General features: G+C 32.5%; 1 protein-coding gene across 2 annotated transcripts; it reads right to left on the bottom strand.

The window, feature by feature from the left end:
• Positions 1 to 752: 752 nt before the first annotated feature.
• LOC122295414 (probable LRR receptor-like serine/threonine-protein kinase At3g47570) lies at positions 753 to 4,421 on the bottom strand. Of its 2 annotated transcripts, XM_043104424.1 has the most exons (3): positions 3,651 to 4,421; positions 1,581 to 3,002; positions 753 to 1,388 (listed from the first exon to the last, which is right to left on the bottom strand). In XM_043104424.1, the coding sequence occupies exons 1-3, from the start codon at positions 4,231 to 4,233 to the stop codon at positions 997 to 999; spliced, it is 2,397 nt and encodes a 798-aa protein (XP_042960358.1). In that variant the 5' UTR covers positions 4,234 to 4,421; the 3' UTR covers positions 753 to 996. The 2 variants fall into 2 exon arrangements, with proteins under 2 accessions (XP_042960358.1, XP_042960357.1); XM_043104423.1 differs by having other exon boundaries at positions 1,581 to 4,415.
• Positions 4,422 to 11,694: the final 7,273 nt, after the last annotated feature.

Raw genomic sequence — 11,694 nt, 5'->3', positions numbered from 1 at the left:
TATTTTAAAGAATATTTTGTAGTGTTGAGTCTGATTTCTTTAGAGTGATTTTTCAAGAATTTAATTTTGGATGACTATTGTATATGAGTTTTATATTTTATGGATTTCAAGTTAAAGAGATTCACCCCTGGGTACGAGGGGTGAGATCTCCCTTTTTTGTTTCACTATGTAAATATTATTTCTTCTTTAACAATCATATGTCTACAACTTTATTCTATGACACATTAGGGCATTCCCATCCGATCATGTATTTTACATGTGCATGTAAAATAGCTATGAAATGTCAAAAAATGAGCTCCATCAGGTTATGTAAAAGAAAAAAATTGATTGACATTTGAGCTAAACCAATCCTCTACGTCTAGCTTCAACTATTCATCCATATAACCCTTTTTTATTCTTGGTTTATCACAACTTCAATTCTTTATTATCTTCACAAGAGTTCTGCTATATACAGTCACTTTTGCATACTCGTTGCGCACAATCTATTGATGTGATTGATCAAAATAATTATTTTATATAAAAGAAAAGTGACACAGTCAATCATATTAGTAAAGTATGCAAGGAATACACAAAAGTGACTGTATATAAAGATATATTCTTTATAAAACTGAAATGGAGGGAGGTACATTTTTTAACTATTATTATTTATTATCATAGATCATAGAAAATCAAAGATCCTTATATTTAATTATATTTAATGTTTCATGTTAAAATATTTAAAACTACCATGCAAAATAATTAGGTAACCTATGTGATCATAATCCGGTGAATCGTGCATATATTAAGCAACTAGCTGCTATATGAATTAGGAAAACTCCAATGCATCAAACAAAAATTACAGCCCACTTAATTAAAGAAAAGAAAACTACATAGCAAGGGACCAAGGACATTGTATGAAGCGCTCAAAGGGACGTGAGCTTATTACAGATCAATATTAAGCTGACTGCTAACATATCTCTTGCAAATACCATTCATCATTAGTGCCATCTTTGATTACTATTTCTCAATTTTCTCACTTGGACCTGGTTTAAGAAGACTGTCTCTTGCAGATTTCAGTTTGTTTAGAGCACCTCTAATACTAATGCGGTCATCACGAGAGTCTGCAGTGCAAGATAGCCCAACCCCAAGGATTGTGATGAGGCATTCGTATTGAGCATCAGGGCTTCTGCGTTTCTCATTGTGGTCAAGGCTGCTCATCTGAGCTAGCATCACAGGGTCGAGTACTTGTTTCACGTTGGATGGGAAACCTAACTGTACCCATCTGGTTAGGTTTTGGCCTCCAATGAAGCTCTCGTGTGTTGGGTTCTTCCCAGTGAAGAGCTCGAGCAGCATTACCCCGAAGCTGTACACATCTCCAGAAGTTGATATTTTTTCTCCCAAACCATACTCTACACATCGTAATCAGATTCATCATGTTCAAAACATTTAGAAAAAAGCTAGCTGAATAATTAAGTAATGATATCAGAAAGGGTCTCCTCAGGGAAAACATGTTCATAACTCAAAAGAAGAAAACGACTTAGCTGAAATTACTTATCAACTACACGAGATCGAAGAGAGATATATATTGTTATAGTACTAACCTGGAGGTATGTAACCTATGGATCCCTTTAGAGCATTTGTGGAGCTCATATGAGATTGATTGCCTGTTCTTTCAATTAGCAACTTGGCAAGACCAAAATCTCCAACCTTTGCAGTCATGTCTTCACTCAAAAGGATGTTGCTGGGCTTCAAATCACAATGCACCACTGGAACTTCACAGTCATGGTGCAAGTAATCTAATCCACAAGCAACGTCAATGACCACGTTCAACCTCTCCAGAACATTCAGTGCATGCCCATTTACATGCTTCTTCTTGCCTTCTAGCCAATCTTCTAAGCTGCCATTACTCATAAATTCGTAAACCAGTGCCAGAAAAGCCATGTTCTTGAAGTCTATGCTAGAGCATGATGTGATGAGTCGAACAAGATTCCGATGCCTAACATTCTTCAAAGCCTCGCATTCTGCCAGAAAGCTCTTCCAAGATCTCTCCACCTCAGTGTCAAGGATTTTAACTGCGATAGCGATTCCTTGCGAAAGATAGCCTTTATAAACTGACCCAAAGCTCCCTTTGCCAATAAAATTTTCTTGGTTGAAATTTCCAGTCGCTTGACGGATTTCATTGTAGGACACCACTTGATGCTGTCCTTTGAACGTTTCAGAAGTTTCTGGCATCTTTTGTTTGCTTCTCTTTATGTACAACAGTGAGCCAAATATAACGCAAAGGACCAATGTAACAAGGATACTTGTTATAACAAGAACTTTGGCTACTGTTCTTCCTCGCCGCCCTTGACTATTGATACATGCAGAATGCAGGCAAAGCTTTGGGTTGCCTTCCAAATGGACTTGAGAGAGATTTCTAAAAACTCCGCCGCTGGGAACAATCCCTTCCAAATTATTGAAAGACAGGTTCAAGGAGTTAAGGGCCTGAAGGTTTTGGAGTTCAACAGGAATAGATCCAGAAAGTTGGTTTGAGGAAAGATCTAGAGTGTCCAGACCTTTCACTTCTGCCATGGTATTCGGAATTGGACCTGAAAGCATGTTTCTGGCCATGAACAATTTCTCCAAGCTCTTACAGTTTCCGATCGAGCTGGGGATACTACCAGACAAAAGGTTATCGGAGAGATCAATGGTAATAACAGCTTTCAGGAGATCAAGTACTTGAGGTATAGGTCCACTTAGAGAGTTCCTAGATAGATTCAAAACAGTGCTCAAACTAGGGAGACTCAAAACTTCTTTAGGTATGCTTCCATTGAACCTGTTGCTGGATAGGTCAATGGAAAGAAGATTCTTGAAGTTCCCAAAAGTAGTGGGTATTTTATCCGACAAGCTGTTTTCTGATAAATCAAGAAGGTTTAACCTTTGGAGATTTCCAAGAGAATTGGGAATACTGCCAAAGATCTGATTTTTTGCCAAACTCAACTCCTGTAGTTCCTCCAACAGGCCTATTTCAGGTGGGATTTCACCTGAAATCGAATTGTCAGTCAAATTTAGCAAATGCAGGCCGCTAAGACGTCCGATGGATGTGGGAATGTTACCCGAAATACGATTTCCGCCCATGTACAAATTCGTGAGAACCTTAGAAAGATTGCCTATCGATTCTGGGATCACACCCTCCAAATGGTTGCCATCAATGGCAAGGAATTTTAGGAGAGTACTATTTGTTAAAGAAGTAAGGAATCTAAGACCATCTTGACCCGACCTAATCCTATTAAAACCAATGTTATACATTTGAAGAGCTGGGAGATTTTCCAGGCCTGGCGGAACTGTTCCTTCTAGAAGGTTGTGGGCCATGCGGATGATTCTTATATTGGTGAGATTGTGCAAAGACCATGGAATTTTTCCGGTGAATTTATTAATGCAGAAATTGAAAACTAGAAGATTTGGGAGTTTAATCCCAATATCTCCCGGAATGTCCCCCCATAGGCGGTTTGAAGCTAAAGCCAAGGAAACTAGGGAGGATATGTTGTATAATGATGGAGGAATGATGCCAGACAAATTGTTAATGGTGAGATCAAGTTCCTTCAAATTTGGTAGGCGGCCTAAGTCGCCAGGAATCATGCCACTTAGAGTGTTGGTACCGAAATTTATATTGGTGAGTGAGGAAAGATTACCTATGGCTGGCGGAATTGCACCATACAGATGGTTTCTTCCCAGCTTCAAGACTTCGAGCTTTGTCAAGTAGGTAAGCTCTTCAAGAACTCTCCCTGTGATATTGTTTGCCGTCAAGTCCAGGATCTGGAGCTCAGTCAATTGGCTTATATTCGAGGGGAGCCCACCTTGTATTCCATTAGAGCTCATGTTCAGAACTCTCAAACGAAAAAGATTACCAATTTCAGTTGGAAGCTTTCCACTGAAATGGTTATTTTGGAGTTGAAGGGAATGGAGGAAGGAGAGATTGCCAATATGAGGGCTGATGGATCCTTTAAGTCCATAACCTGAAAGATCAAGGCTAATCACTCTCAGGCCAGACTTGTTGCAGACCACCCCAGTCCAATTGCAGGGGGATGTGTTTTGGTCCCAAGAAGATAGAGCATTGGGAAGCTCCAGACTAATTTTAGACTTGAATGAGATCAAGGCTTCCTTGTCTGTAGATAGACTTAAAGTGGCTGACTCAACTCCAAGAAATATGCATTTGAAACATATCAGGACAAACAATATGGTAGCCTGAAGCATTAGACGGGAAGAGAAACCCATGAATCTTGGCTATAAGTTTTGAATTGGATGGAGATGGAAGGGGTAACTGAATAAGTTGTAATGTAGGAACTCTCATCAATGTCATGTATTTATAATATTTTGAGGCAACTTAATTCATGTGTTAGCTGGGTTTACATCTTATAAATTAAGCTCTCTGACTTGGTAAACAAAGAATTGCTACCGGAAAAACTGGGGACAGAAGCAAGTCCACAGGAATTTGTCAGTCAACAATTGCTTCTCGTAAGGAGGCTCTCGTCAATGAGAGATCTGCTTCAGATTGTTATTTGGGTTAGTTTCCTAATTCAGTTTCATACGTCCTTTTCTCACCTACTCAGACAAATGAAATTGGAGACAAAGTGGCTTTAGCTCAAGCCCAGAGTGGCGTTTTGGCTTCTAATTATAGCTAGAGAAATGAGTTCTTCTTGTGAGTTCTTCTTGTGTAGTTAGATACAATATTCATCATTTTATGATCTTAGAATTCACTGGAGCTGTTTCGCAGCCAGAAAGCCAGTAAATGTTACAGTACTACTTTCGAAGGTGTCTCCCTTGTTTGCTTTATTATAGTACTAGTGGGAAATGCTATTCATCCTCTTCTTATTTTATGATGTGTTATTAAATAATTAAAGACTATTTATTATATTTTATTCATGTAAATTTTACATTAAAAGATGTTGAGAGGATAAGACTTATAAATTTTACATTTTCCAGTTCTCAATATGAACAGGTTTCCAGCCTCTTGACTGAGAGACAAATAGACCTGGTAATACAGAAACAAAAATCGTTCTGTTCCTATATATCTTGTTTTGAGACGCAATTTCATTTTCATCCTTCATATAGTTTTCAAACTGATCGGAAGAACAGTTCCCACTTGACTGATTCTTCTCCAGATCTGAAGGCTGAAAATCTTCTGTTTTTCAAACCTGATCTTTTCAATGATTAATGCACATCTCCTGATGATCAGTACTTGACCTATTAATTTCCTGCCCTCAGTTTCACTCCAAGCAACGGTCAAGCTAGCATTGAGTAGCAGAAGAGTTGTGAGTTTTTCGTACGCTATGAAAGCTGGCAAGTGATCTAGCAGTAACTTCACGCTGGAAATGAGGTGATGTTCCTTGCGTGCATGCCTATGCGCGCCTTTGTTTCGGGTTCTTACAACAGAAAGGCAAATATTTGAAACCAATTGATAAATTAATACAAATAAATTAATAAAACTTCCATTAATACACTGTAAGACTAATCAAGGCGATTCTCAGATTTTTGTGGAAGCTATCCATTCTAATTAGGAGCTATTGTTTATTTATAGCCCTTTGATAAAGAAGATTAATGACTGTTTGGACACTTGGAATAATTCAAAATTCTGTGAATGGTATTATATTGGTTTAAATTAAGATGTTTGAGAGAGTTTTACAAAAGATGATAGATAAAGTTGAATAAAAATATTATAAAATTAACAAATTATTTGAATATAATTTTTTTTTAAGTTTTTAAAAATTGTATTAATTTTTGTACTTTGTTTTGAAAGTTCTAAAAATTGTATTGGTTTTTATCGTTTGGATAATGATTAAGTAATGAGATATGAAATCAAAAATTTAAAATTTAAAAATATTATTTTATATTTGAGTAATATTTAGAAATAAAATTATGAAAAATTTTAAAAATTCAAATAATTTTACATGTCATCGATCTTCGTGTCCAAACGTCAACTAAATCTTTATTATCTTATTTCACTCAGAAGTTCTTCATGTTATAAGCACAATGAATCTAAACACCTCTAATTGGCACGTCATGCTAGAGTACTAGGAGAAGACATTCTCTAATGGTGGCTGGCAGCGCGCAATCTCCTACGTTTCTTTCATGTGTGGTTCATGTTGTAGCTGCTGGATGGAGCTCTTAGGTTTAATCATGCTTTGTATGTAATTATATTATATGACTATGACGATTCTGTATTTAAATATGATTTTACCTTAAAAAAACAAAAAAGTGTTTACTATAATTTTCTTGATAATTTTGCTAGCAAGATCATGATCTTCTTCGAAACTTACCTAAAGTAGGAATAATAATTAGCAAGCATCGATATTAAGCAGTTAGTTAGAGAATGTTCGGATAATAAGATGAGATGAAAATTATGTAAATAATAATGAAATGATTTGTGAATGGTAATGAAATGGTTTGAATTAAGATTTTTTTTTATTGAGTTTTGAAAAATAAAAGAGAAAATTAAATAAAATATTATAAAATTAAAAATTGTTTGAATATAATTTTTTTATATAATTTTTATTTTAGAAATTTTGAAAGAGCTGTAATTTTTTGTGTTTTGTTTAGAAGTTTATAATGATGAGATAATGATTAGAAAAAAAATTAAGATTTAAAACTGAAAAATATTTTATATTTGAGTAATGTTTGAAAATAAAGTTTTGAGAATCTCAGTTAATCTAACCTCCCAAACAGACCCTTAGAAATCAAATATGGAAAATATCATGTAGCAAACGGGAAGAGGAATACTAAATTATATATATTATTGTCCTAGTACAATAATTTTATTATTAGGGATAAATATTAATTAAATTGTTTGTTAAAATTTTCCTAGATATGAGTCAAATTAATTGATTGCTAAAGCAGGGCTTACCTATATGTGACTACTCACATGTACAACATATTTACCGTTTACATGAACAGCATGTAGTACATATAATATATAATTACATGCCATGTACCATATAATATATAGTATATAGTACTGTTATAAGTCTACCATGCATGAACAAATGTTCTTCTAAAAAAATAATGTGACCAACTCCTTTTTTTTTTTTTTTTTTTTATAAACCCCAATAAATATCTATCTTAAAAAACCCCAATCCAAATATTGCATGTATTTTTATAGTTTCCAAACTTATGCATCTTAAAAAATTATCTTCTCAATGTGAAATAATTAAAAAAAAAAAAAAGACTTAGATATTACAAATCGCCTTGCGTATCCATGATGAATTTGACAAATTATTTAACGTACGACGGTCAATATACTCCAATATTCATGTAAAGGCAGGCCGGCCAGGACCGTATCGTGTTGGAAAAACTCATGTGATCACAAAATATTATGGCGGCTTTCTTAACTCTTTTGACAAATATCAGTCATGAACGTAATCCAATTCTCTGCCTAGTTATGACTTTTGTTCTTCATGAATTTGTCGTATTTCAGCTGAATTGATTGGCGGATTGCACTCGACCGTGCATGTTTTCCTGATTTCGACAGTTGCAACTTGCAATACGTTCTGCATCTTGACAAATCTTCCTCCCCTCAACTATTAGTTAATTCCTAGTCAAAGTCTATTTCATAGAGTATAACCTCATTTCTAGTTGATCGTCATGCATGTTTTCAGTCTTCGAAAAGCTGGGGATTAGACGACTTGACTCAGTTTTCCAGCGAGCATCTCACTCTAGCTCTTAGCAAAAGCTTCTTAATAATCTTGCGGCAGAATCAAGATTTTTTTGAATTTTTATTTCAATTTTAGAGCATAGGATGTGAGAAAGATAGAAATGCGCGTACAATACTATCATTTAATGAATTTCAGAAAATTGACATTGAAAATCGTAAATGTTGTTAATTTTCTCCCATTGTAAACATTAATAGAGATTAGATCTATATGGTTTTTGTTATTTAAATAGTTTTCCTCCAAAGTGGGATGGTTTGTGATAAAAGTCCCAATTAATCTTAGTACTTTCACATTGTACCCATCCTAAAATTAATGAATGTTAATTATTTACAAAATAAAGAGATGTTTAAGAGGTAAATTGGTAATATGCCATATTTATTTTAAAATATATAAATTCACAAGATACACATCTGAAATTTTGGAGGCTGTTGGGCACAAGATGGGTTTTTTGAGTTTGTTTTATAGAAGAAACAAGTTTGCATAGACCTTGTATGAGATTTAGGGCTGGTTTGGATTCAAAAATGAAATAAGATGGTTTAGATCAAAGTTGAATAAAATCTTGTAGAATATTATTTATTATTATTATTATTATTATTATTATTATTATTTTGAGATTTGAAAAAATTGAATTAAATTTGAAAAAGTTGAATTGTTTATTATATTTTGTGTGAAAATTTAAAAACGTTGTAATAGTGAGATTAAACACTTTTCGAATCCAAAGGGGGCCGTCTAGGAAGTTTTGCAATTAGAAAATTCTATTCTCAAGTTTGTGTGATAATATTACTATTTAGATAATGTGGATGGTGTGCTCTACACACTGACTTAAGAATATAATAACTCTTTGCAATATCAATTTACACGGCATCTTTTGCGCAATTGAATCTGCAATATGTAATTTTAAATTTTTGAGCTCAAAATTATGGTTTCAATTTGTTTGAACTCTTTACATTATTATATAACTAGCTAGTATTAATCTAGGGTTGGTTTTTGTGAAACTATGTATTATTTTCTAATTTTCATCTTTAGATCAATATTGTTCAAAGAGTTCGAAAGGTTGTTGAGGGGAAAGTGCGTGCTTTTGAGTTGTTTTTGTAGATCCAAAAAAAAGGTCCGCCACTTGATCATTGTAATTTTCCATTATACCGTTCGTATACTGATTAATGAACAATATAATAAACAACGCAATTTATGTGTGCGTCCGTACTTTTCTCCATGTTTTGGTCCATTCCCCTAACCTAATTCATTGATAAATATAATAGTGTTGAAGGGTATGTTTGAGCAAACAACCCCTTAGAGATCAAATGTGGAGACTATCATGGAGCAAATTAGAAGAAGAAAATTATTGTCCTAAAACCACAATTTTATTATTGGGGATAAATACTAATTTAATTGTTTGTTATAATTTTCCTTAGCTATGAATCAAATTAACTGATTGCTAAAGCAGGGCTTACCTACATGTGATTGTTATAAGTCTACCATGAACAAATGTTCTTATCAAAAAATAATGTGAACCACTACTTTTTTATTGTAAACCCGAATATATATATATATAGTTAAATATATCTAAGAAAACCCCAATCCAATATTGCATTTATTTTTATTAATGTACGTACCCCACCTCTTTCATAAAACCCCATAAACACATGCATCTTAAAAATTATCTTCCCAATGAGAAATAATTAAGAAAAGCAAGACTTAGATACAAATCCTTGCGTATCCATGATGAATGTGACAAATTATTTAATGACGGTCAATATAGCCCATAAGTAAGAGAATTAACTACAAGACAAAAGTTGACGTGCATCGAACTATATAGAAGATACACTTTGGTTGATGATGCCGACTGAGTACGTAGAGTCGAACGATTGACAATCATATATCTCAGCCGAATTTGTAGCCGAATTTATCGTGTTGGGTACGTAGAGGCAGCGAGTACCGTATCGTGTTGGGAAAGGCATGGGTAAGCCAATTCTCTGTCTAGCTATAACTTTTATTCTTCATGAATTTGTAGTATTTCAGCTGAATTGAATGGATTCACTAGAACAAAATTGAGATTTAGTGACGCTTTAGAATTAGTGACAGTCCCCAAACTGTCACAGTTTTTTGTGACGGTTTATACAAACTGCTACTAAATCTAGATGAGAATTCGTCTGACGTTCAAATGTAGGAAAATTTACGTTCGAACATTACATGAACGTTCGAACATTAAAGATTTTTTCGTGCAAACGTAATATTTTTTTGCGCCAATGTTCGAATGTTAATCAGTGACGTTCAAACGTCGATCAGTGACGTTCGAATGTTAATCAGTGTTGTTCGAACATTAATTAGTGAAGTTCGAACGTTAGATAGAGTATTTGGTAAATATGACTATAATTTAAATTTTATGTAGTTTTTAAATAAAATAATACATCCTTTGTGAACAATTATTACAAATTTAAAGAGATTGAAATTTAAAGGGTAATGATTTAATATTAAAAATGGATAAGTTAACTGTAGTATATTATAGACTATATATATAATATATAATACACTATATTATATACTAGTTAAGTATATAATATATATTATATATATAGTTTAGTGCTATTTACTATACTATATATAGTCTAGTATATATTATATAATATATATATATAGTATATATATATACTCATTATATATTATATCTATAGTCATTACATATAATATATTATATAGTTAATATACTATATATATTATTATATATTATTTATTATAATAGAGTACAATTCTTTCATATACATTCGAACGTTAGTGGATGAAGTTCGAACGTTAGATAGAGTATTTGGTAAATATGACTATAATTTAAATTTTATGTAGTTTTTAAATAAAATAATACATTCTTTGTGAACAATTATTATAAATTTAAAGAGATTGAAATTTGAAGCGCAATGATTTAATATTAAAATTCGATAAGCTAACTGCAGTATATTATATACTATATATAATATATAATACACTATATTATATACTAGTTAAGTATATAATATATATTATATATATAGTCTAGTGCTATATACTATATTATATATAGTCTAGTATATATTATATAATATATATAGTGTATATATACTGATTATATATTATATATATAGTTAATATACTATATATATTATTATATATTATTTATAATAATAGAGTATATTTCTTTCACATACGTTCGAACGTTAAATTTTAACGTTTGAAAGTTACTCTTTTCACGTTTGAACGTATATGCAAATATGTTTGAATATTAAAAAAATGCGAAAAATTTTTCACTCATTTTTAAATAACATTCGAACGTTAAATTTTTCACTCATTTTTAAATAATGTTCGAACATTAAAATTTAGCATTTGAACATTACTTTTTAAATGTTCGAACGTATATGCATATACGTTTGAACGTGAAAAAATGCGAGAAATTTTTCACTCATTTTTAAATAACGTTTGAACGTTAAAATTTAACATTCGAATGTTATTTTTTTAACATTCGAACGTATATGCAAGTACGTTCGAACGTGAAAAAATACGGGAAATTTTTCACTCATTTTTAAATAACATTCGAACGTTAAAATTTAACATTCGAATGTTACTTTTTAAATGTTCGAAAGTTACTTTTTAAACGTTCGAACGTCATATCAAATTAGAGTGATTTTAATGAATAAACGCACGGGAGGAAGCAGAATCATTTCTTTTGCTTCTCCCGTGCGTGAAATAGAGAGTGAGAGTGAGAAAGGGTTGTGGGTTAGAGAGAAAGAGTGTGTGTTAGAGTGAGAGATGGTTAGAGAGAGAGAGTAGAGTGAAAGAGGATTAATATTTTTGCTCTCTCCATTGATTTTGGTAAGGGAAAACTCTTTTTTCCTTTAAATGTTTTGCAATTTTATGATATTTATTTTGTGTTTTTTTATATATATGTCTTTAACTAACTAGTGTTGTGATTTTTTTGAAGGATTGGTTGTTGTGACTTGTTCAAAACTTGTGATTTGTAAGAGGATATTGTGAGTGATAGGTATATTTCTAAACTTTATTAAGA

This window comes from Carya illinoinensis, chromosome 15 (assembly GCF_018687715.1).
Source record: "Carya illinoinensis cultivar Pawnee chromosome 15, C.illinoinensisPawnee_v1, whole genome shotgun sequence".
Taxonomy (NCBI): domain Eukaryota; kingdom Viridiplantae; phylum Streptophyta; class Magnoliopsida; order Fagales; family Juglandaceae; genus Carya; species Carya illinoinensis.
This window is presented reverse-complemented; position numbering and strand designations above follow the sequence as displayed.

Excerpts from the sequence above, each read along its gene's own strand:
- LOC122295414 (XM_043104423.1), bottom strand. The coding sequence starts at position 4,233 with ATGGGTTTCTCTTCCCGTCTAATGCTTCAGGCTACCATATTGTTTGTC. Across the intron at positions 1,389-1,580 it reads CATAGGTTACATACCTCCAG|AGTATGGTTTGGGAGAAAAA; the intron begins GTTAGTACTATA and ends TACGATGTGTAG.